The sequence below is a fragment of the Cygnus atratus genome, chromosome 5 (genome assembly GCF_013377495.2).
Source record: "Cygnus atratus isolate AKBS03 ecotype Queensland, Australia chromosome 5, CAtr_DNAZoo_HiC_assembly, whole genome shotgun sequence".
In the NCBI taxonomy this organism is placed as follows: Eukaryota; Metazoa; Chordata; class Aves; order Anseriformes; family Anatidae; genus Cygnus; species Cygnus atratus.
In genome coordinates this window covers 47705745-47730996 of record NC_066366.1, presented here as the reverse complement: position 1 = coordinate 47730996, position 25252 = coordinate 47705745, and the positions used below count along the sequence as shown (strand labels likewise).

Here is a 25252-nt window from a genome sequence, read left to right as displayed (position 1 = left end):
TGACACATCTAAACAGTTAACGAAGCTCTTCACACCTCTGGCTGTCAGGAAGGATTCTTAACGGATGACACTTCAGTTTTCTTTTTATTTCTGTTCTGTTGTGTGATTGTGGAAAAACAAAGGTAAATATCTTAAAAAAAAAAAGGAACTTTGCGTGGTTGGAGAGCTTTGCCTTAAATTATGTTTGTTATTGCTGCTAAAGTATAAGTCAGCTCACTTCCAGTGAAAATACAGCAAATCTGCCTTCCCAGCCTTTATTTTAACAAGGAGTCTAACTCTTCTCAGTACCTTTTGTGTGAGAGTTTCTGTTTTCCAGTGAGATTATTTTTGGCTTTCACGAGAGTATCTGCAAGTGAAACAAATGTAGTTTAACAGCTATGCAAGGTTTTGAAGTTAGTCTTCAGCAGTGACTTCCTCTTGTAAGCCCCTCAACTTGTATTAGCTCTGAGGGTTTTAGGGGCTGATCTCTTCCAGGTTAGATGGAAACTCTTTCTTGCATGTAAAGGAAAAAACCCTGAAGTTTGGAAGCAGTATGTTGTGTTCCAGCAAGAACAAGTAAGATGCATAGTGTTTAAGTGCAGCATTTTTAAACCTTGTCCCATGTTGTCAAGAGTCAGGAATCCAGCAAAGGTTTTCTCCTGAAGAATGTTCCTAGCCTTGCATGTTGCTTGCTTAAAAGGAAATTTGTGGTGTTCTTGCTCTGGCTCTTGGATGGAGTGTGGAAGTGGAATTTGAGAGGTTTGGATTCTATTTTTGACTCTGTCCTTTGCCTAAAAAGTCACTTACTAGCCCTGTCATGTGAAGGCTCTGGCTTATTGTCCCGGATTTGGAAGCTAAACCTAACAGCCCCCTTGGTGCAAAGCGGTTTGGGATGTACGGCACACAGCTTCTCCCGGTGACACCAGCAGCGGGCGTTGGGTCATCTGCTCTGCGCCGTGCCTGGAGGAGAGCCAGGGGCCTGGCTGCCTCCCTTGAGCCCCTTGGGCCTTGTGGCCGTGCAGGGGCCCAGCCTCGGCCCCGGAGCTGGCGGCTGTCTCCCCCGAGGCTGCTCAGCAGCCTTCTGGTTCACAAGTGGCCGTGTGGGCAGGGAGGGACGGCGTGTTCCCACAGGAGCGCCGTGCAGAAGATGGCTCCCCGTCGTCCCTCCAGCCGATGGGTTCGTGTCTGAAGAGAAGCGGTCCTGGCTGCTGCGGGTCCTGCCAGCTCCTCTCCTTCTCTTTCCACCAAGTCTCGGGCAGTGCTGCCAGCTTGTTGGGTGCTCCCACACTGCAATCCAGTGACGTTAGGGAAGCCTTTTTTCTATTTTTCTGTTTTCTTGGGGGAGGCTTCAGCGCAGGTTAGAGAAGGAGCTCTGCAAGCACTTAGTGTCTTGTACACACATCCTAAAGCTGCCGTAAGGCAGAGGAGCACGTAGGAGCTGGTGGGGCTCCTCAGAGATGACAAGTTTCCAAAAGGAACCAAGTGTCTGGCTTTGGTCTTCCGTGTGGCTTTAGGAAGCAGTCTCCCCCTCAGCCTGACTCTGTCCGTATGCGTTTGCTGCGTGACCCCGAGGGCCCTGCTCCACTGTTGAGGATGGGAGTTCGGAGAAGGGGCGGCCAGAGGTGGTAGCACCGCCTCCCCGCCGCTTCCAGAAAGCCTCAGTGTTTACCAAAAAGCTCGTCCTAATGCCTTGAAAGCCTGCCAGTGCGGCGCAATCAATAATGAGGACTGGTGCAGACCGAGGCTGCTCTTGGGTCGCTCTGCGTGCGCTCTTAGTGGGGCTGAGGGAGGGCTGTGCTTCTGCTTGCTGGGGACCTCGCGCAGAACAGATCCAAGTGTCTGCATCCTGAGACAAGAACCAAAATCGTGCTGCTCGTAACCGCAGAATAACGCTGAATTTCAGTGTAGTTTTCCCATTACAGATCAACTGCTTGAGCTGCTCTGTGTGTCCAGAAAGGGTAACTGTTGTTTTAACTGATCACAATTTCACAACACCCTGAAATGGTTTAAACTCTGATTTTACTGTGGTTTTTGGTTCGTGTTGTTGTTTTTCTTTTTTCCCCTTTGGGGAGAAAAGATGATTAATTTTCTCTTGTAGTATAATGGCACTGATGTCATGTGGTTGAGGAACTAAATCCTTTTATTTTTAAAACAGTTGCTAGGGTGTTTAAACCCCTCCTTTTTAGCCCTGTTTCTTGTTAGTGTAACAGCAAGAGGAAAAGAAAAGCACTTTCAAAAAGAACCTAGCTTTCTTCAGAGTTTCCATTTAACAGTAACTGTAGCTTCTTATTTTTCCAGTGTGGGGTGATGGGGACGTTGCCAGATATTAAATTGTATTAACTAGTATCGAGAGAGGGGGGGAAAAGAGCAACTGAACATGCATTCTTACTTTTTTTTCCCCAAAAGTGTGATTTAAATCATACAGTCGCAGTACGTTATTAATGGAGCAATAATCTCTGGCAAGTAAGCTGTGTTCACTTCTGTCAGACAAAAAACCCAAACCCACTGCTTTTCCTGACAAATACTGCTAAATAAATAAGGCTATGCCATTAGATCAAATATTTGATTTTTTTTTTAATTCTTTTTTCTTTGCAGAGTATTGGAAAGGGGTCCTTGTGGTGTATAGACCCAGAATATAGACAAAATCTTATTCAGGCTTTGAAAAAGACACCCTATCACCCATATTCGCATGTGTTCAATACACCTCCCACATCTCCTCAGGCATATCAAAGGTAAGCACTAGACGCATTTTACAACTCTAAATGTTTTCCTCCAGCGTTGCATATGAACCTTGGTTGAGCCGTGAAGCGTGGTGAGGCCGGGCAGCCAGGAGCCAGCCGTGCGCGGGGCCGGGACGTCGGGACGCCGTGCTTTGGTGGCGGCCCTGCTCCGCCTGACCCACGCGATAACGGCGAACGGAGGGCTCGCCCCGTTCTCACTAGGGGCCAGCAGGGTACCCGCACTCGGAGGACACGGGTTTGTTTTTCCTGGGGTGCGCTGCGTTGTGTCCGCGCAGCCCCCGGCTGGGTGAGCAGCGGCCCCTGCCTTCCTCGCTTCGCCGACATCGGCGTGGGGTGGTGGCCATCCGTGTGCTCTGCGTTTGTTTTCACACGGGCCGGTGCTTACGCCGAACCTTAGCAAAAGAAGAGGGAAACCTACGACCGCTAAGCAGAGACGCAGGCACTGGCTTTGGACACAACTGCTCTCCGCTCACTGCTGACGTGGAGCTCTCTCGCTTCGCTTTCCCCAAAGGCTGGGTCGGGAACGCCAGCCGCCTGCAGCCCACCCTACAAAACCACCCGTCCAGCGGCATCACCACGACCGAGCCGTGACAGTGGCAGCTTTCGATGCCCTATGGATTTCAGTGCTTTTTGGGGCGGGGGACGGATTTTTCCGGAGCGGATCCTGCGCTTAGCGCTGGGCCCGGTGATGCTGGCGCGGGAGCAGCGGCCGCCTGCCCCGGGTGCCGGATTGGCCTGACGGCCCCTATGGCAACGGGCGTCGCCATGGCACCGCGTAGCCCGGCAGGTGCGGTGGCACGGCGGCACGGCGGCACAGGGCCTGCGCTGCCTGCCGCGGGGACAGCCCGCTGGGGCGCAGCCGCGCCGTTGCCGTGGCGACGGGGAATCCTGCATAGCAACCGCAGCCGGCCCGCAACTTTTGGGGGAATCGGCATCCTGCACCCGGCTTTGTCCTCCGCCTGGGGCAGGAGGATTGTGGCGTTTATTTGTTTTTATTTTCATATTTTTTTCCCCTTCCCCTGTTACGAAGTGAGCTGCTGACTTATGGCGAGCCAGCACCGGGAAGTGACAGGAGCACGGGCCTCCCATAAGCTGTGCAGCATCCATGGTACGGCCTCGCTGCATCCTATCTTTCCTGTGGAGCTTTAGAGAAATACGTTCCGTAGTGTCACTGCTCCGTGGCATTTTTTTGCTTTTACGCTCCCCCTGCTCCCAGCAATTGCTCCGCTACTGCGCTTTGCAGAAGGACGGATGAATAATTTGACTGATGGCATTACAACGGTAATTCGTGTGTTTGAACGAGGTTTGCTTCCAGCGCCTCATTTTATTGTCTCTGTTGCATATTTAAGAGTATTTTAATTACGCCCATGTAGATTTATGCAGAGACTCTCGTATCAAGTGAAAGTGTAAAGCACATTTGACACACAACTGGAGGGATTTTGATCCCTTCTAATCTCCACGAGCAAAACATTCCGGCAAACACACGCAGCCGCGAGCAGGAGCCCCGATGTTTGATGCCTGAAGCAGGTATTCGCTCAGCGGGGCGGCTTGGCCAGAACCAGTGGTGTTGCTGGCAGCTGTCACCTGCAGGGGCTTGCGATGGCTTTTCCAGGTTGGCCTTCACTGATGTCCAGATGTAGCTGGGCAAATGGCAGAGCCGTCCTCTGAGCGAGGGGTGGGAGGGTGCCACCAAAACACCCTCAAGGAAGTCCCCAGACTGAAAGGGAAACTTGCCTTCCCTGGAAAGAGGGAGATGGCAGAGCTGCTGCTACGCTGCTTGTGCTGCCAGGCGCTCGCACAGTAGCATCGAGTCTTGTGATAATGGCTGCATCATAAAACAAAGAGCTTGCAGGGCTGCAGGAGCAAATGGCTCACAAATAGACGCCCGAAGGAGGCTGGGCTTTGCATGAAAATATTGTGGTCTTGCTCTTATTTTTAGCTGGGTGTCTTTCAGCACTTCCACTGTCAAATAAAACTTAATCTTCCTGTGGTCTTCTAAAATATTCATTTAGTCACCTGCTACTGACTGACGGAACATCAGCATAAGGCTTATCTAGGCCATCAGTGACTGTTGAATTAATTTCATTATGCATTGGCTGTTACATGGCAAAGTCAGTTTTTGGAGATATTTCTGATACATTCGCAAGTAGTTGAACATTCCCTGTGCGTTTGGAAAAACATTAATCCCATATGTATGTGATTGCTTTCTCATGTGTACAAAGACTTCGGTAGCAGGTAGAAAAATGTAAATCCGCTCTGCCATCGTCATATCTCCCGAGCAATACATTGTCATAGTAACAAATTCCAAGGGAAATTCTTCTGATGGTGGAGATGATATGTTTAGAAAAAATCCTTGGATGGCAGAGTTTTGTCGCTGTCCATCAGCCTTACATAACTGAAGCCCACAACTAAGAGAAACTATGTCACCTGATATTAATGAAATACGTCTGGAACAAGATAATTCACCAATATTAGAACGCCTGTAGGAACTGGGTTAATCGGAGGAATTGTAAGGTTCATAAGGATCAGTTGCGGCAGTTCCACAGGGGGCAAATTGACCTATTGCTTGTCTTTATCAGATGTTTTGGAAGAATAAGGATACACAAATGAATCACATGTTCAGTTTAGTATCTGTGTAAGCAGCTTAGGGGTGAATTGAGCATGGAGTGGAGGAACGTATTGTAAAAATATCCCAAGCAAGATGATCACTGAATGTACAAATGCTCCTTTTCTGAGCAGAGTTAATTCCAGCAGATAATTTAGCTTTACAACTCCAACAGAACATGCTGCATAAACATAACCGGGAAGACTTTTTATGAAGGAGTTTTATAATGTGAACCCACACATTTAGATGACTGACTCAGTATTATACTAGTATCATTTTAGATCAGACGTCTGACTCAAACCAGGAAGTTTGGATTACACTGAGATCCGTGTATACAAGACCGTAGTTTTGGGGGAAAAACAAGTTGCAGTGTTTGTATACAAGAAGGAACTTCAGACTACTGTTGTCTGAATTGCTACTGCTTCTTTGAACATGAAGAAGATTATCCGTAAGCTTTAAGAGGAAGTATATAGTAATGCAAATTACTTAATTTTAATTGGGTTGGATACGTGTTCTTAAAAACAACACTCATGCCTAACAAAGAAACCTTTTTTTTCTAATTCTTCTGATGGAGGCGTATATCATGTCATTTATGATGAATTTCAAGGGTTAACTAACAGTGATACACAGTGTGATAAAGAAAAAACTCTCCTGGGTGTGGAAAAATGAGTGCTTTAGTCCAAGGGCTATGGTGTGTTTCTTTTTAAATATTTACAGTTGTGTTGGCAATAGCAACCTTGAAATGTATTTACAGACACAAACTTTGTTAAGTAACTATGTAAGTCAGTGCCCTGATATTTTATCTGCATGCTTTACCTTCAGTTTTCTGACTCTAACTGAACTATAGGTGTGATTTTTCTCTTGTGGTAGTGCTTTGAGGAGATCTTGAAATGGATTTTTGTTTTCTCTGAGTGTGTCATATCAGTATAGTTCTCAATTATTTTCATCAGCAGAAGGAGAAATGCTATCACGAAATGTAATGTAAAATGACAGAAATTAGTAGTTTCACAGATGGCTAAGAATTTTTTGGAGATCTGGCTGACCTGGGAATCTTGGCTAGACCACTTTATAGACTATATGATGTGTAGAGTGTTATTTTTTTCTGCTTTTCATTTTTCCAATGTATTTTGCTAATTGTTGTTTGCTAAACCAGTGGTGAACATTGGCACATCTGGGCTAAGCTGCCGTGTAGCTGATGAAATTGCAAATTGACCTGAAATAGAAACTGAAGAGAGGTTTCTTTCTTGCGTTGCCCCAGCCCACCTGTTCAGAAAGGCTGCATCTGGTCCCTGGTTTGTTTGCATCCCTCCTGTAGGAGCAGCTTGGGTGAGCTTGGTTGATGCGTTGTGTGTTAGTGGGGCTCTTGGGTTCCCGGCTCAGCAGCTGGGGAAGTCCAGGCTCAACAAGTCACAGAGCCACCTCTGCAGTGACTGCCTTCTATGTAAAGTCCCTTTTCAGAGCATATTTCATTTAAATGGCACTGCTGCTTGACCTGGTCTTCCTTTTCCCTTCCTTTCTTGGAAGTGCATGATGTAGGAGCGGGTATGTTAGTGACCAAATATTTTATGAAACTTTACTGGTGGGGAATTTGAAAAATGAGGAGTGGCTTCTGTTTTATTGAATTTAGTGTCTCTTACCACTATTGCCTTCCGTGCAGCTGCTGGCTTTCTAGAAGTGCTATGAGCTCCTTAAATTTTAATCACTTCTTTCCCCGGTGTCATGTCCTTCAATATCTGTTTCTGCTAAGAATGTTTTTCTTTCTTTCTGCCCTTAATTCATACCATTTCAGCCAGCGACCTGTCCCAAGCGTAGGCGTTTTATGAAGACTAAATTATGAAGAAGCCCACTGCAAAGCAGCACTTTTCGCACATTTTGGCCAAGGGTCTGAAGCGGGCTCTGGAGGGCGGCCCTCCTGAGGGGCCTCCCGCGGCCTCCATTTTGGTGGTGGCCCATCTCCATGGGGATGCGTGTTTGTGGCACGCCGCATTTCTTTATGCTGCTGTAAAAGGAGTGGTGCGTGTTACAGGTTTTCTTGTGAGGTAATCAGGTTAAGATAACCACGCTCCCATATACACGTCTCTTCCTAGGCTGGACAAGGAGCCGACTACGGCGTGCCGAGTTTGTGGCCACACAGGTTTGCTTCACGCGCGACTTCCCTGGTAGCACTGGGTGCACACAGTGCCCCCTGCTCCCTGTTCAGATGGGTAGCACAGGAGAGGGGTCTTTGTGATTGTGAGCCCCTGTTTGACTTTTGGAATTTATTAGTAAGATGCAAAAGCTGGTGAAAATTGGATATCAAGCTTCTATGATACCTGTCACTGCAAGCTGTGTGGTGAACAGGGAGCATGGTGGCTGGGGGACACTGACGTTGCTTGTTCATTTTGCGTTTGAACTAAAAAAAATCACATTTCCCTGTTTTGAGACTGAAAACATGCAGTCCTGCTACTGTTACTCCCAGCTTTCTGCTTCCATTTCCCTGGTTTAAAGCCTCCTGCCACATCTGGAGGAGGCAGAGCAGTGGCTCTGATCGGTGCCCAGGTTGCTCCCCAGGCAGCAGCGTGTGTGCAGTGCTTGCTGCACTGGTGGCCCCAGCTCTCGTCAGGGCACCCAGGACACTGCTACAGAAAAAAAAAAAAAAAAAAGACTTGAGCAGTCACTGCGTGCATAGTCTGCATGCAGCCTGCTAAGGATGGGAAACTTTGAAGCTGTTGCACAAATGCTAAATGAACAAATGTTCTGTTTTCCTTGTGATACCCAGCTCCCAGCTTTTATTTGTTGGCTTCTGTTAACAAGCTTTGTGTTTGGTATTTGTTGAACGCCCACCATGTGATGGGTCAGTTTCAGTGCTACTCTGTTACAGCGTGCACCCATATTCATGTCTCATTCAGGGGACCCTTAAAAGTGCCTCTGTTTTTCCTCTGTTTGCTCTTTGAGGGAGAAGGTTCTTCAGCCATTTCCACCTCAGGTTTGGGCCTGTCCTACAGTGCAAATAGCAAGTCTGAAGCCATGCTGGTACAGTCAGGGTACAGTTCAATCATTAACTCTCTGCACAGGGTAGTTTGTCACCTTGCTGTGGAAATAGTTTCCCCTCACCACAAGGACTGCTATTGTAGATTAGCCACTTACAAAACTACTGGATTTGGAACAACTCATTCAATTTTTTTTGCTGGTTTTGGCTTCACTGCTTCCTCCCTAAAACTGTCACAAGCTTCAGACTTTCCCTGTTGCCTATTGAAACTAAAGCTGCATCAAAGTGACCATGTTGAAGGTTATTGTTCTGGACAGTGTATAAGCACTCTTTTTATCTGTAATGCTTTATGTGTTGAGATCAGAAATGATCTTTTCTGGCCATTTGGTGAAGCTGGTGAAATGAACTTTTTCTATTCATTGAGTACTTTGAAACACTGAAAGACACTGTGGGGTATCTCCCTGCAAAAAGGGACTTAGAGAAGAAATTAATTGGTTGTCTTTTGCAGTCTAGAAGCACAGCTTTAATTCTGTATCACTTTTTCTGCTTTTGGTAGGATATGAAACTGACCATAGGGCGGTCTACTATTTCTGTGCATGCTACAACCCCCTTTATCAAGATTGATCTCAATATTTTACTTCCTGGGTAGAGTCAGAATGAGTTTTCTTCCCTTGGTATGGTGTCAAGGCGGAGTCTTTGGGGAATTTTGTTCTGCTGTTTCTGTAGTTCAGAGATCACAAGGAAAACAAGTTCTTCCAAACTGTGCCCTCTGACACAGTAATACATCTTGATTTGAACGTCATCTGTATTCTGAGACTATGCGGCTTTTTTTCTGTTTTCTGGCAAATGAAAGAACATTGGTTCTGTCTGATGCCAGGTACGAATAGCAAGGAAAATAACTTTTGCTTGAGTGAATGCCTCTAATGCTATCAATGCATAAATATTTGAGGATTTGCTAGTCCAGGACCGATTTTCTATTATATTCTTATCAGTTCTTTAGCCAGTAGACTTCTGTGGTATGGGAAGTATCCTGTTGGCTATGGCTTTATAAAACAAATAAGATCAGCTCTTACCTTTTAAATGAAATTTTCTCGTACTGTACAGTATAAGGGATGTCGAGGGGAGGGAGATGAATGGGGGAAGCAGGCAGCAGATCATGGACAGAAAAAGAAGAATAGAAAATGAAGTGTGTCCTCCTTCATACAACAGAGTTTCATGAATTCTTGCTGTGGCACCCTTGTGCTCAGCAAGAACGACTGGTGGAAATACAAATAACCCTTTAATTGCATCTTTGTTCCTCTCAAAATCAGATTAATGCTTCTGAGCCTTCTCAGCTGAGGTGTTTTAAATTCTTTCTCACCTGTGCCCCCAAAATGGCACAAATGTCGTTTCCCACTTGCTACATACATGCAGATTTGGTTCTTTACGTCTTTGTTTTGGCTGCATGTTTGAAGGCCTTTGGTGAAGAACTGTAAAGCAGCATCCTTGGCCTGTCATTCTTCTCTAGTAGATGCCTGGCAAATACCAACTCCTTTCATTAAGTTGTTGTTATTCACAGCCTCATTTGCTGAGCAGTCTTCCCAGTTACTTGGCTTTTTAGGCTTTTTTTCCTTCCCCTGTTCTGTAGATAAATATAGCCGTATTCCAAAGATAGCTTGAAATGGTACTATAGGTATTTCCACTTAAGTTCATGGGAAAAAGAAAGTCCGGGGATGTGTTTTAACATTTTTTTTAGTTTGTTTGTAAATCCCTCTCTAGCTCTAGCTATGTGGCTATGAATAATGGTTACAGTAGCCTCAGTGACAGAGCTGTGAATTGGTGACTGCAGGAACAGGGCCGCACATGGGTGCTGTGCTTCTGAGGTGGTCGCCTGCGACTCCCCATCCCTCCCTGTGCTGTCCCCGTTGTGTAGCTGTGCACTTATGGCACGCCTGGTGCGGTGCAGGGCCGTGTGGTGGTGCAGAAAGCAGAGGGCATGGGGCTCCCCTCTCCCTTGGTCACTCGGTGGTGTTCGGTTCATCTCTCACCCGTCACCCCATTAGCAGCCATTGCATCACTACAACAACTGCGGCGCTTGCGTGGGTGGGGAAGCCTGGGTCGTGCAGTTCAATAACAGTTCACTGGGTTGTTAGGAACTGAAAATTAGGAGTTGGGAGCAAGTGTCTGTGTGATGAACAGTGGCTGACATGAGTTATCATGTTTGTTAATCATACAATATTACAGCAATGGAAATGATTTGAATTCTGCATATGAAAACAGATTCACGAAGCTTGGGAGACTGCAAATAGTAGCATAGTGTCTTGTATTTTATTGATATTATATTCAGAAACGGTTTCTAATTTCCATATATTAATAAAGGTTTTCCATAAATTACGTTTAATTTTAAACTTTATATTTAATTATTCCTTTTTCTTTAGATTTTCTTTACTTCACTCTCCGTTAGCTATTGGACTTCTTTCCTTTGGTTCTTTTAGTAAGAATGATTTACAGGGAAAGTCACTTTATTTGCAGCTCTGTTGTTAGCCCGACATTCTTAGGACAGTTTCTAATGTCATATTAATAGTAACAGACCTTCTATGAGGAAAAAAGCAATGAAGATCTTTTCAGAGCCTTTCAAACAATGGGGAAGGGATGGCTTTTCTGTAACGGTTACTCCTGTGATTCTAAGGAATTCTGTAGTTTAAGTCTTCAATGCTTATTTAATATTTGTGTTAGACTCCAAGTAAGGTGCACTGACCATTTCCAAGAATCACAGTATTTGCTGTCAAACAACTGTGTGGACTTTTTATCCTTTTTGCCTAATTTTTGAATGAATATTGGGGAATAAAGATCCCATTTAAAGTATGAGAGGTGCAGTTGCATTTTGTACCTGTGTTGTGTATCCACGTAATCCTTGCCTGTGTATCTGAGCCAGTATTTCTCAAGGTATCAATCGGTGTTTCTGCAAATGTTTTTTTAAAAAACATCCTAAATGTTCAGAGCATTTCCAGCATCACGTTGCAGTACCCATGGCCATAAATCTTAAAATGAAAGGCAAAGTTTCCCTTCAAAGCTATTTCTTTAGTAAATATTTATTTTCAGATAAAAAGCTCAAAACAAGTTTCAGAGGGTTAGGCTTTTTGAATCTTTATTAGCTGGCAGGCTTTTCAGGGATGCATGTGGTATCCCAGCATATGGATACGTGTATGTGCCATTTATAGTCTCTGTGTATATTTTGGAGAAGAAAGTTTGTTTATTTGTTGCAAGAAAGGAAGCTTGGGGATTGTCTGTTAATCTGTGAAAGCTTGAATTATGATTTTTATCACCACCTTTGCCAGTTGTGACTTGATTTCTGGTGTCACACAACTCAGCTCAGGGCTTGCCGGTGGTGATCTGTGACCATGTTTCCCATGGATCTTGTGGCTCATCACCACGACACCTGATTGTAGGATCCTACTATGTAAAAGTGGATCCTCTTCCTCTGATTTTCATGGGACTGCTTTTTGCTCAAATAAAAATATTTTGATAGAGTTGCTTCATTTCATAGGAACTTCCATGGCTCAGAGGAATAAAAACTAAAAGAGCTTGACGTGTATTATAATGTCTCATTTTGAAATTTTGCAACAAAAAGTGTGGAGTCCTTTTTCTTACCAAAACTTTTTTGCACTTTTGTGTTTTGAACTTTGACTTGGCAAATCAAGCTGCTAGCTTAATCAGAACTAAGTTTACTTATCTAAAAACCCTTTTTGGAGGAGGCCATGGGGGGTCCTTAGTTGAGGAATTTCCATCCTCAGCAGGGCCGTGTACGGCTGAAAAGAGAGGCCGCCTTCCCCGCACGTTCACCTGAGCTGAGAGTTGCTGCTTTTTGCTTGGCTAATGTGTTTTATGCTACGGTGGCCTGGTAAAATGTTCTTTCCCTTTGTGAAATCAGAAGAGCTCATTTTGTTCTTTTTCTATGGTGAAAAAGCTACAATGAAGCTCTGAAGGTGATAGGTTGGCTATCTGTACCACATCTCACAGATACTTGAACGTGATTTCGGGAACCCCGTAGCCATTTAAAGAAAATCTGGCAAGCAATTTTGGTACATCTAAACATAAATGAGAGTTAATGGATTGTTTTAGGTATGTTCTGAAAAATTGTATGGTTAGGTTTCCTTAAATTCCAGGTGGCCCTGAAGGCAGTGTGCATGTGTGGGGGTGTATGTGTATGCTTGGTTGTTGGGGGAATTTGTTCCACTTCTAAATCATAAAACTGCTTTGTAAAATACCTAATTTGGGAGTTGTTTTTGGTTTGGTTTGGTTCGTTAGTTTGTTTTTGCTATGAGTTAAAGGTTGGGGGGAAAGGGGGGCGTTGAGCAATAGGCCTCAGAAATGTGGACTTCTGTTCAGCTGCCATTTCCAGAGCTCCTACAGATGCAGCCTGGACGAGGATGCTGGACTCCATGGGCTTTCTAGGTTGGAACCCATCTTGCCAATAATTCAAGCCAGCACGTGCTGTGGTAACAAGCACAGGTGTGCCTTGCTGTGCCGTCGTCAGGTTTTCTGTGAAACTTTCCTCTCTGGCATCTGTTCGTGGGGGCTCTGTCCCCAGCGGGCTGCTGGTTTCAGCCAGTTTGGTGGGGTTGATGTCGTTAGGCTTTTGGGGAGATTCCATGTTTCCAGTCTGAGGCTTTTTTTTTTTTCCCCTATGACTGTATTTTAGTGATAAATGTGTAAACCTCTGGGGGTTTGAGTGCACGTGTCTATGTGTGTGTGTGTACCGGGTGCCTTTTATGTCGAAAGGCATCGTGGCTGCCAGGCTGCTGCTCTCTTCTGCGCCTGGAAACAAAACGTGCTGGTTTACCGAAGGTGAACTATTTCCATTACAGAAACCCAGCACAACAGCGATAGGCGGGTGGCCTGAGCAAACTAGCCTGCGGTGGGTTTGTCCAGGCAGTTGGTCCCGGCAAACACACCGGGGGACTTGGTTGTGCTGCGCGGTGACTCGCGGGGGGCAGGAGAGGAGAACCGGCTCGGTTCGCTCAGCTCTGGAGGGCACAAAGGCACAGGACTTAACCCTCCGTGCCTCAGGATCGTGTCTTCCTCGTGAAAGGGGAGTGAGTGAGCAGTGGGCCGGCCCAATACCAGCGTGGATCGGAGCTGTCTCGTTCCTTTCCTTCCGCTCGGACTCACTTCTGCCCTGGTGGCACTCTCCTCCCGCTACCTGCCAGAGCGCTCTCCGTAGGCTTGTGTCGTGCCTCAGTTACGTACCGTAATTTTTCATTGCTCCCCTCGTCAGGCATCCAGGATTGCACAGCCAAAGGGTCTCTCTAATACAAATGTAAATTTCTTTCTTTCTTGGCTTGCTGTGGCATGCGTGCAGTTGTTAAATTTTCTTTTCATTAGCTTGTATGACATATTTTTGGTATTGGAATTGGTGCTACATGGACTTTATTTGTGAACGTGGAATAACTGCAGTTTATTATTCAGCCCTTTTCGAAGGTAATAGCCGGTGTCCAGCTCCCTACAGCTGGTGGTTGATGTTTCTGTTTGTTGCTTGTGGCCCCTTTCCCCTGACTGCTCTTGTCCGTGTTTGTCCATGCTGCAGTTTTTGACTTCGCTGACGGCTGTCTGTGTTGTCTGCCTACACATTTTGCAGAGCTCTACACCTCTCACTATTTTTTTCTGTGGCTGTTTTTATCAGGATTTTATTAAATACCCTACTGAAAGAAATCCTGTTCAAACAGTAGTTATAGACTGCTTGGGAAACTTCCTAAGATTAGTTTGAAAAACTCAGATGATCAGAATAGACTCTTTTTTTGTCACTTTAACTTCAGTGTCTAAAAGTGTATATAATTCTCGGGTTTAGTGTGTGTGGCTGTTGTTGTTGTTTCTTAAGCCAGAGTATGTGAAATTTGCAAAACTAATAGCATAATAATGCAGATAACGAGGATTGAGCTAATAAAAATGCAGTGGTTCTTTAAAATGTCCAAGCTGCATTGGGAATTCGTATCAGATGGTTGGGCTGGATGCAGGTCCCAGTATATAAAAAAGAGATGTAAACTTAGCAAATTGGGGTTTCTTTGGGTTTCATTCATTTCAGTGTTTAATCGGGATTAGCAGATGGAGAAAAAAAAAAGTAAAAAATAAAAGTAATATACAATAATAGTAATAATAAATTAGGTTAGTTTTAATTATGTAACTTTCCTGAAAAGGCTTTTTTTTCCAGCCAGCTGTCTGATCAGTGGCAAAATTCATAGCAGCTCCCCAAGTATTTAAGATCTCTATTAATTGGAGTTCCTTCTCTGTATGAAGAATTGTTCTTTGGTTAGCTGTTTTGCATATGAAAGATGAAGACAACCATTTTTCTCGTGAGATTAAAAAAAAAATAATAAAACAATTAATTAAAATGAAATCATTTTCTATACTTAAGGGAATGAATAACAAACAAAGCTTCTGGAGCAGCCAGCTTTTATTTTCCTACTTGCAAGTATAACATAATGTATAAGGAAGACTTCAGACAAACGCATTCTTTCCATGGTAGTTGAAGAGCCATAATCAGATGTATTGCTAAAGTGATGCAGATCTTTCTTTTGCTGCCTTTTTTTTTTTTTCTTTTCGCTGCTTTTGGCTTCAGATGTAGAAATAGAATTGCTGAGATTTGGGGAAAAAGAGAATGGAAAATTCTGCGGGAAATGCTAGAACTGGTCTTTTTCCATCTCCCTGGGGATATTACCATCCAAACTCTGCTTTGAAAAGGCACGGCAGCAAGTTGCATTGATGAGCTCTGGAGCAAGAGGTTCAGGAGTTGAATTTGTTGCGTGACACTGCCAAAAAAACCACAGCCAAACAACCACAACAACAAAAGAAACATTTTGCTTATTTCCATGTCCTTTGCCATTCTCTGTTCTGTGGGGGTTGGGATGCCCCTGAAGACGGGTGGCCAGCACTCCGCGGGTGGCACTCTCAGGGTCTACAGTCAAAAGCCCCAGTTAGAGTTGTGCCTGATCATTAAAGCCCCCCGGACTAACAGGGGACACCTGTGACAAGCTGTTTGGATTTGCTACTGAGTTTGCCCTAGGGCTAACCTAACACAACAAAAGCATGCTTAGGCTTTGGCCGCATGGTCCTGGGAGCAGCATCTCCTGATTGCTCAGCAGACGGTTGGTTTTTGTGGTGTTTTTTCTTCTTCTTGTGTTTCCTTTTTGTCCTTTGCCACGTCATTTGAAGATGCTCTCACTGCCCTTGCACGGTAGCAAGCTGTCCTCTCAGTTGTGCTGATGAAGCTCGTGGAGCCGCACCATAAATTCGGTCCTGGTTGTTTGTTTATTTTTCAGGGATTGGGGCTTGTCAAGGAGGGATGTGGGCTTTCTTAAAACATTCCTACCAGAGAGAACGTGCCACCGAACCGCAATGTCCCTGAGGCTGGTTGGATGGCACAGTGCTGTGATAGGAGAATAATGCTCGAGTCTAGCTCCCAAAGCGCAGAAGAGCATGGAGGCATCGTCGTACTTCGGTGTATTCTGGAGGTTAGTGCTCTACAGCTGCCTTAAAGGTTTCCTGACTTGCAAGCCCGTGTTCTCAAGTCACTTCCATGCCACAGGGAAGTTTCCCAGTGCTGGGGAAAGCAGCAGCTGGGGAAAGAGGAGCCTTACCACAACGTTGCGGTTCCCCAGTCTTGGTGAGCCTGTGGAGGTAGGGTAATTCGCATGGCACAGTTTAGCAGCCTGCTGCATCTTTGCCTGTACTCAGACGCGGTATCAGTAGGGCTATTCCTAATCTAATTAATCTGTGACTTAATTCCTCGCTAATCCTGGGCTGGCATGGGAGTTTGAACTGCACCAAGCGGGCAGATGCTACCTGGGGACTCAGACCTGGGGAGAGGCAGCTGGTGGCACGGGCTGCTCCTCGCTGCCTGCCTTCTGATCTCCAGTCCTCAAACTGCAAGGCAGAAAAGGGAGGTGATTTGGAGGGAACAAACAAGTTAACAGTAATCCCTCTGTGAAGGCAGGAGCTCAGTTTCCACGGGGATGTCTCTCTGAGCCTGCTGTATTGCTATTGCGCACAGACATTGACACCTGGATGGAAAACTTGCCGCTTTAATAGCTTGTGGGGAAGAAGCAAGCACACAGGCTCTGGCCTGTCTTGGTCACTGACCAGGCGCAAATAATGAACTTATTAGACTGAATTAATCTCTTAAAGGAAATGGTTTGAAATCCATCTGGTAGAGTGCTGAAAAGCAGACTCAATAAAATCCTAGGAAATTGACTGTAGGAAGCAGTTTTCTGTTGGCAGAAGGCAGAATTGGATGACCCGAGGAGAGTCTTTCTGTCTTGAATTTCTGACACAGAGGCAAACAGAAATCAGCGGCAGACCCTGCGCACAGGGTTGCAAATGGCATTTCCAGGGGATGAGAATTTAAATGCACTTGTTCCAGCCGAGGTGGAGCACGATTCCCTCAGCGAGGTGTCGCGCTGGGGGTTGCTTTTTTGGTGGGGGATCCTAATGTTCAGAAGGCAGTAGTATGCACGAAGCTGAGCATACTCCTTAAATCACAGGCCACTGAGACACCGGCTGATCTCACTCTGGTGCAAAGGAAGAAAAATCATCAGCAACTTCAGCTTCGTGTGCAAGCCTGCTATCGATTTCCGTGGCTGGAAATAAATCACGAGTTCTTTTTGTGCGGTTGTTGTGTACCCACACCGTCCCCAGGGGATACTTGAAGTAACAACTTGTGCTTTTTCCCCCAGTGCCAGTCTGATGCTGGCTGTATGTGAGGAGGATGCTCGAGTGTAAGCCTTTTTGCACAGAAACTGCCGGGGTTGCCTTTCTGCGCTGGCAGATTCCCAAAATGGAGTGAGATGATGTGGCCCTGCGCTGTCTTCTGCAGGAGGCTCGGCCCCTGGCCGCCCACCTCTTGTTGGTGCTCCATGCGAAGGGCTCCTCCTTTAGGAGAGTGTTGGGTTGTGTCCTCTGGTTTTTGACGCTAAGGGATTCCTCATAGCGTACCTCTTTGCCGATGCCTAAGGAGGTGTACTAGTGAGCGTGAGGATGGATGTAGCCTGGCAGTTGCATTCGTACTTCAGAGCACTCCTTGGGGGTATGACGGAGGCAAGGTACATCCCATCAGACGATGAGTTTCTTGCTGTCCTTCAGCTTCCATACAGTACACAACACTGTATTACAATCTCAGTGTCAAAACTAGATGCAGACTCTCAGCGATGTAATCCTGCCAGCCTGAAAAACTTTTGAAGCCTTTGGTTTATTTTTCCTGAATCAAAGCTTAAGGTTAGCCCTAGATTTGCTGGAAATGAATATCAATTGGAGCCAGCTTTTTTGCGTGTTTGTTTTTAATGCCCTTGCTAGGCTGAAGTTTCCAATTGCAGAAAAACTAATTTTGCTTCCAAATCTGGCTGGGAAACGGTCAACACTGATAGTACCTTGGTAAGAGAAGTCTTTGTTCCTTTCTGGCACTACCTGCAAAGACAGTCATTAGCTGAAAAGTAGCAGGCTTGCTTAAAACTCTTCTTTGCTTATCATTCTTCAGGGACTCCTATTCTCGAACCTTTCTTAAACAAAGGCTGCCTTTGCACCACCCCAGCTAAATCCCGTCCCATCGACACGCGGCTTGCGGGGCCGCTGCTGCTCCCGGCTGAGCCCCGAAGCCCTCGGCGTGCCCAGCGTGCAGATGGCCTGCAAGCTTCTGGAGCTCCTCGAGCAACGCCGGGGTGGTTCCTCCAAAATGCTTCCTGCTAATTATGAGCAGTTACTCTGTAGGAACAGACTCATTATAGGGGCGCTGAGCCCTGGCCCGCCGTCCTTTTCAGCACCTGAATAATGCGGGAGGGAGCGGGAAGAAATGGCAAGAGGAACTGGAGTGCTGGCACCAATTAGTCCTCAGATTACTGAAAGAGGATTGCAATTTCAAGGCCAAAAAGAGTAGGGAGTGGGTAAAAGGATTTGAAATGAGATTATGGGACCTAAAAGCGCCTTTCTTTTGTTACGGAAATAATTCAACAGTTTTGCTGGAGCCAGTGAGACAATCCCGTTTCGTGGCTGAAGTAGAGGAGCTGTGTCCCGTTGCTTTTTAAGGTTCTTTAGCTAAGTTGATCCCCACTCGCATTTGTTAGTGCTTCCTGCAAAATCAAAGTGTTTTCAACAAACAAACAAAAACGGAGGAAAGCTACTGGCTCATCAAAAGGCCTGTTGTTTTTCAGGAAGCTTATTTGTATTCTTTGAAAGGGGAGCCAAGGGAAGGAGGCAGATTGAACTCCTTTTTTCTTTGGGAAAACTCTTTTCCTGGTGGTTACCACGAGACCGGCACCGGTCGCCCTCTCGCCACCCATAGCGGAGATGAGTGGCAGTGCCGCTTGTTGGCTTGCTCAGAGATGCGGGTCCTGTAGCTCCTGCTCGCCTTCCAAGCAGGCTCTTGTCGGCACAGTAGCGGTGCGTGTAGTCCTCCTCCTCCAGGAGGAAAGGGCGCGAAGCTTTCCTGCCCTGCTCAAAGCGCCCACGATACACGTGAGTTTCTGGGACTGAAGGCTGGAGCTTGCTTGGAGGCAGCAGAAAAAGAGGGCTCTGTCCCCTCCCTCCCCTTTCAGAAAGAGAATGACAAAAGGGAGAATTGCAGACGTGGTGGGTTTAATGTGAAGTGTTTTGGCTTAGTATATTAAATCGCTGCAAGACTGGGTGAAGTGCTGAAACGTTTTCTGCCCTTCCCAAGAGGGAGGATGTTTCTCTTGGGCTGGCTTAAACACAAAAGGCCTGTAGAGATCATGAATTTATCTATTACCAGCCTTTTTCCTTTCCTTTTTCAGTAGAACTTCTCAGTGTGAAAAACCAATGCAGGCATGCTTGGAAGCCCTGCTTCGAGTTCCCTGTGCCCACTAGTCCGGGGGAGTCTCTCGGCATGAAGCAGTGGGTGCTGCCGTGCTCTCCATTTCCCGTACTTGCTGGGTTTCACACCAGCCCGTGTTAGATCTGCTTTCATAGGCAAATACTTAAAGCTGTCGTCCTGTGTGGCACTGAGTTCTGTGGGCAGCTTCTCGCCACCCAGGCGAGCCTTCAAAACCTGTTGTAGGGTCCCTCCAAGAAAAGAGGGAAGGGGTCTGAGGGATGAGCCCACCACCAGAGTTCCCACACGGACAGTGAGAACGGGGATTGGTGAAGGAACACAGGCTCTCGTACTGCCCATGGGATTTGTCTAATTGGCTTAATAAGGCTTCAGTGGTAAAGTTGATGATGCTAAAGGCATCTTGTGGCACGCAGTACCACAAACTTTCTGAAATAAGATAAAGATGTAAAAAAGCAATTCAGGAGAGGAGATAACACGGAGGAGGAGACCATTGAGGCAGGGGTTAGCAACGACAAGAGAATGGCAAGGCCTCTTACAAGGAGGAGAGCAAAATGCTTTGAAAAGGGCAACGGGTGCTGTGAGATGACAACAATTTCTGCTAATACCCCGCGTCCCTTCATGTTTCTCTGTGGTGCAAACTTTAGGTGCAGGGATTTCTGAACAGGAGTTGGTGTTGCAGTGCGTTGTGGCTGACGGAGAGCCACAGGCGGTGCTGGCTGCGCCTGGTGTAGGTGGGTGGCTGAGGGGTCGGTGCTACCAACAGCTGGATGTGCTGCTCCAGTTTATGTGTGTTTGCTTTCAGTCATCCGTGTGTTGGCTGGGAAATGCTGTGATGTGCTGTATATGACGCTGAAAAAAGAGCCGTGGCTGTCAATGAGGCCCCTAACACGAGGGTCAGCTGGCAAGGTGTGGCAGAGCGGCTTGTTCCAGTTCCCCCCGTGACTTGTCAGAAGTTACTTTAGCACGTGAAGAAAATATTTCTGCCTAATTGGTTGTAGTAAACGGATGCTCTGTAAATCAATCGTGTCTTTAATGTTTAAGAGGTTATGTCCCGTTCGTTTTATGACTGATGAGGATCATTTCACTAGAATGAGCAAGCTTGAGGTCATCTGGTGTTTGAACAGCACAGTTTGTTACTTTCTGTGATTTGCTGCTTTAGAGGGCACGAATGCTATCTGGAGATGTCAGGGTGTCAGTGTCGCTTTCTAAACACCAGTGAACCATAATTAATTGTTTCCTGTAATCTAACTCATTGATTTTCTATATTTGAGGTGATCCGAGGAACAGCTTTACTCCAGGGATTAATTACAGAGAGAGACTGAGAGTGCACATACACTTAGGAACATATTTTTGCTAGTTAATTCTAATGAGGATTTTTTCTGCAACCACATGGCAGATCCCGAGTCAACTGGGAGGGGAATTTTACAGTATCTGACAGATAGCCATGCCCGTCCTAACAGTTGCTTTTGGTGCTCGTCGTTAGTGAAATACCTCTGGTTTGGGGTTGCCCACAAGCAGGTGGAGCTTCCAGGGCCTCTTGGCTCATCGAGGAGAGAGCTTGCGGTCTCCTCTCCTGGCTGTTAAACCAGAGCTGTTCAGCAAGGGGCACAGTGGGTGGCTGAACTGTCATGTTGGTTTTCTTGTGTAGCTTTCTCGAGCTTTATCAAGAGAGAGTTAAATGGCCTAGACTCTCTCTCTCTAAGCTTCTGTGTTTTCACACAAGGTTATTACCAAACTGCTGTCTAAATATACCACGCAGAAATAGTAAATTTAGATATTTGCAGTTTTTTTGCTTTTTTCATGTTTGCAACAATTTTTTTTCAACCTTCCCTACATGAAGTTACAGCTGATAAAGCAGAGATGTAGAAACCAGTATCTCATAGAAACCTGCAGCTGAGAGCACAAGCAATTGCCTGCCCACCTTCGCCTTTCCTCATACAGCCTTCTTTTCTGTACCTCTGCGTTGTCTGCTGCAAATCCTGGAGTGAAGAACGGGGTTTAAGCCATTTCTTACCGGGTCACATTCAATTTCTGTACAAACACCTGAGAAGCAGCAGCAAACGAAGGGAAGCATAGACCAGATCACAGATTCCACTGTGGAAGCTGAGATTTGTTGAAATAACAATGCTACAAGACATTTTCTGGAAAGGTAGTCTCCTTTTTGGGAAGGACGCAACTTCATCAGTCATATGAAAAATTGCTGACTTAAAAGTAGAAGGGTGACTTCTTGTTATAAATTATGGGAAGGTCAGCTTTTCTTTTCCTTCACACGTTCTTCATTCGTGCAGGTAATACTGTAACTTGAGAAAATTATTATAATACTATTAAGTACAACGTTAGTGTTCTCGACAGGCAGAACAGCTGTTCTCAGAGCTAAGAGTTAGGGATAAAGGCGCACCCTGAATGGTATTTCCCATTACAGGTGGGAGGTTTATTTTTCTCCTAGGATGAATGTGGCTAAAGATAATTTAAAAATGAGTAAAAATGAAGTCCTCTGAGTATTTGTTTACAGTTAGATTTGCAGAACGTGTGAAATTCATTATTTCATAGCTCTGCTTTGAAAATCTCCAGTAGAAGATACTAGGAGTTGGGTGCTGTGGCTATTGCTGTGATTGCCTACGGCTCCTAACCAGAGCTCAGTTCTGGTTCTTCATTTTGAAAGAGGCTGTAAAGAGGAAGTAAAATTACATGTGAGGTCTCACCTGCCCCGGCCCTTAACTTTGAGGCTTTTCTGGAATAAAAGGATAATTCCCATCTTCTCCTGATTGGTTTGGACTGATAGGACTGAATTCGGTCAGACTGGTGCCACTTGGTTTAAACTGACTGCACAGTGGTGAGCATGTGATAATTGTTTTAATTTCCTCTGTGTCCTGACCTCAGGTGTTTGGGATCCATTTACAGGAAGCGTTGAGCTCTCATGGGTGCAAACACCACCAGCTGGTGATAAGGAGCCCTCGTAGGGCAGCACAGAGCAGCCCGAAGCCAGAGCTGGGGTGTCCGCAGGCTGGTCCTGGGCTGCCTTGGGCTTGCTGGCACTTTTGGGGGTACCTTATCACCTCTGAGGGTATGTTTTCCTTTCTCAATGTGTAGATGGTATCTCTGTAGTTCTGTGGGTGGGAGGATCAATTTAGCTGAGGTTTCGAGAATCCCTCTGAATGCAAAAAATAGTCTTCTCTTTCATCTTCTGGTAGATTGTAGACCTCTTTCCTCTTCTGATAGATCTGTAGACCCAGTCTGTGGGTGGAACAGCCCACCATCAGGTGCTGTAGCCTCAGGGTGTATGTGTTGGTCTGTCCCTTCCCCGACCCTAAGACAGAGCTCTGGATTCTTCAAACTGAGCATTGTGAATGCGTGAAACCAGGCAGATTTTGATACTTTTTTTTTTTAATGCCTTAGCAGTTCATTTCTAAAACTGTAACTCTAACAATAACTTGATCTTTATACATTAAACTTCTGTGCTGGTGATAGATGCACACACAGACTGTGTATCCTTCGCCTTTTAAGCACCTTTCACACCGTGCAGTACAGTCCTCAGGCACTGATCTCTTTGGGGATAGGAAGGGTCTGTGACCATTGAACGCAGGGCTCTTGTAGCCGATGTGTGTGAAGAGGTAGAATCAAAAAATGTAATTGGGACTCTCCAAATATGTGAGTACCTGGCTTCTGTTTTATTATCATCATCGCATCTCCAAATATGTGAGTACCTGGCTTCTGTTTTATTATCATCATCCCATTTTCTGTGTTTGCCTAACTTTGTGATGTGTGCATCAGTGTGTTGTACAGCCCAGTGCCTGCAAGTCCCCGCTGCAGAGGGGTGTGCAGCGCTGCCGAGCCTGTGAGCACATTAAGCTTCCCAGGGAAAAATACCCTCAGCATCTGGGAGAGGTTAAACGTTCCAGGGGAGAGGTTAAACATTCGTTTTGTCCTCTGCTTCTGTAATTCCAGAAGCCAGATTAGTTCTGAATCATCTGAACCACATTCATTCAAGATTAATGAGAAAAACCAAGTATGGAAAATTTTAGCTGGTAAGCGCCTTGGCTTTAAGCAAGTAATAGAGGAGGAGTTCATATTGGCAGTCGCCTGCGGGTCATACTTGGCTTTGAGTCTTGCTGGTACTGAAATTCATGAAATGAGGAGTCACACCACACCAGATAAATAAAAATTTAGCAAGTGGGAAATATTTTGGGGAGGGGGGTGACTTGAAGACTTCGTCTTCCTTTTTGCCATTTATTTCTGTTTTGCTGGAGATCAGATTTGCTCTGTTGTGTGCACACATGTTTATAACTTCGTGCATGTTCACGGTACATCAGTGTCTTTAACCAGCAATGTGTTCTCCCTAATGGATTTCTAGCAGAGACGTGCATATCGTTTATCTGAAGTCTGACGGGCCATGGTTAGAAATGTCGCGGGAGCGTTGTGCAGAAAGCGTTTGTGAGATCCAGCCAAGTGTACCAGCAGAGCTTCCTGGACTGCTGCAGAAAGAATAAATGGAGAATTCAGCACTAGAGTAGCGGAAGTAAATCGGGTCACCTTGGGCTTTTTCACTTGTTGATGGGTTTCAGTTTGGGAGAAACAGTGGTTTTGGTACAACTTTACAGCACTGTGCCTAGCTGGTGGCTCTGCTGTTCTGTGGTGGTTTATAGTGAACCAGGTGCTCAACATCAAAGTTCTCCAAAGCTTTGTCTGTTTTTTTAGTGTTAACTATCAGAGTAGACTCTTCGTTTACATCAAGTTGAAAATTAAGGTGTGCCTAGGTATAGGCGATTGTTAGGACTTGCTTTATTTTCTTGAATCTGAGATTAAAGACTTCCTTCTTCCAATTCTACTCAAGTAAAAACAAAACTGAAATGAAGCTCTTCTTCCCCCTCACTTGTTTTGCAACAGAGGCTATCATCAGCAAACTGGAGTGCTCCGTTTCTAATTTTGTAGAACAGAAGAGAACCAAACTTCTCCCAGCTGGCCAGGTCAGCGTTTGATGCTGCTATAGTCCAAAAGAGGCCACGGCCCTCTGTGGTCTTCAAGGCTGCTGGCTGGCCCTGGACGGGATCGTCTGCTCATCTGGGCAGCAGGGGACTGGCCCGTGGTGCCTGCAGGAGCTGGCACGGATGTGCTTCGTAGCACATGAGCAAGTTCAGACAACTCTGAAGTGTCCCCAGCCTGACTAGCACCAGTTTTTCATCCAGTGATATATAGCCTAGGAGCCAGGTAATAACAGCTGTGGGTTAAGGAGAGACAGCACTACAGTGTGTGAAGTGACTGGCGGTGTTTTTCCTTCCTTCAAAATCAGGAAAAATAACAACCCGTCCTCTAGTAGAAGTGTGCTGTGGTGTTCCTTCTCTAACTGCATGCGCTTCAAAACACTTTTTCCTCATCTGATGTGTTGTTACTTAACGATTCTTTATTCCTCCCAGAGATACGTCGACTATGTCGGTAAGAACATATTCCTGTACTTACCACAAAAGAACAAAAATGAAACTGAGGAAGGAAGAAGTGACTTGCCTGCAGTCACAGTGTGATTCACTGGTAGAGGCAGAATGAGAATTTGAGGCTGATAGCCGGCATCTCCTGATTCCCACTGGAGACAAATCTTTTTTAATTAAAAGTAATGTGGGACAGTTGTCTCACCATAAACTTCTAGCTATATATGGACTTTTTCCTATTTCAGTGTTTAGCCTAGAATTACAATGTGCTCACAATAAATGTTAAAACATTTAAAAGCAGATTGGTGGCAAGTTTGCATTTTCTCCATGTGTCATACTTCAAATAGCCATTTCTTTTGAAACAACTCCATAGAAATCAGGATTTGTAAAATTTATTTGAAGAACAATTCCTTCATTGTTGTCCACAAGTATATATTCAGCTCTTGGCAAAGACTGAAATTCTTGCTGAAGGCTACAGCATCTCACCAGGGGACAAGAAGGCTTCATATATCACTTCAGCAGTGAGAGTGGTCTTTAAACACCACAGCAGTCATTGATGGGCTCTGAAAGACACATGGCCATGTTTTTCTTGAGAATAGGAATCACCGTTTTTATCCCAAATTCTAGAAATATGAGTGTTTTTTTTTTTTTTAAATCCCAATTTCTTTCCTTTTCTATTTATTTATTTGCATAATTTCTTCTGTTAAGTGAAGACAGTGGCAGGAA

General features: G+C 45.5%; 1 protein-coding gene across 7 annotated transcripts in view; it reads left to right on the top strand.

The window, feature by feature from the left end:
- The window catches only part of FOXN3 (forkhead box N3), a 200034-nt gene that overhangs the window by 91940 nt on the left and 82842 nt on the right, over positions 1-25252 (top strand). For all 7 annotated transcript variants that reach the window (XM_050710760.1, XM_050710759.1, XM_050710758.1 and 4 more), the window contains exon 3: positions 2575-2711. In XM_050710760.1, coding sequence (XP_050566717.1) covers positions 2575-2711 — 137 coding nt within the window. The remainder of the gene's footprint in view (positions 1-2574; positions 2712-25252) is intronic.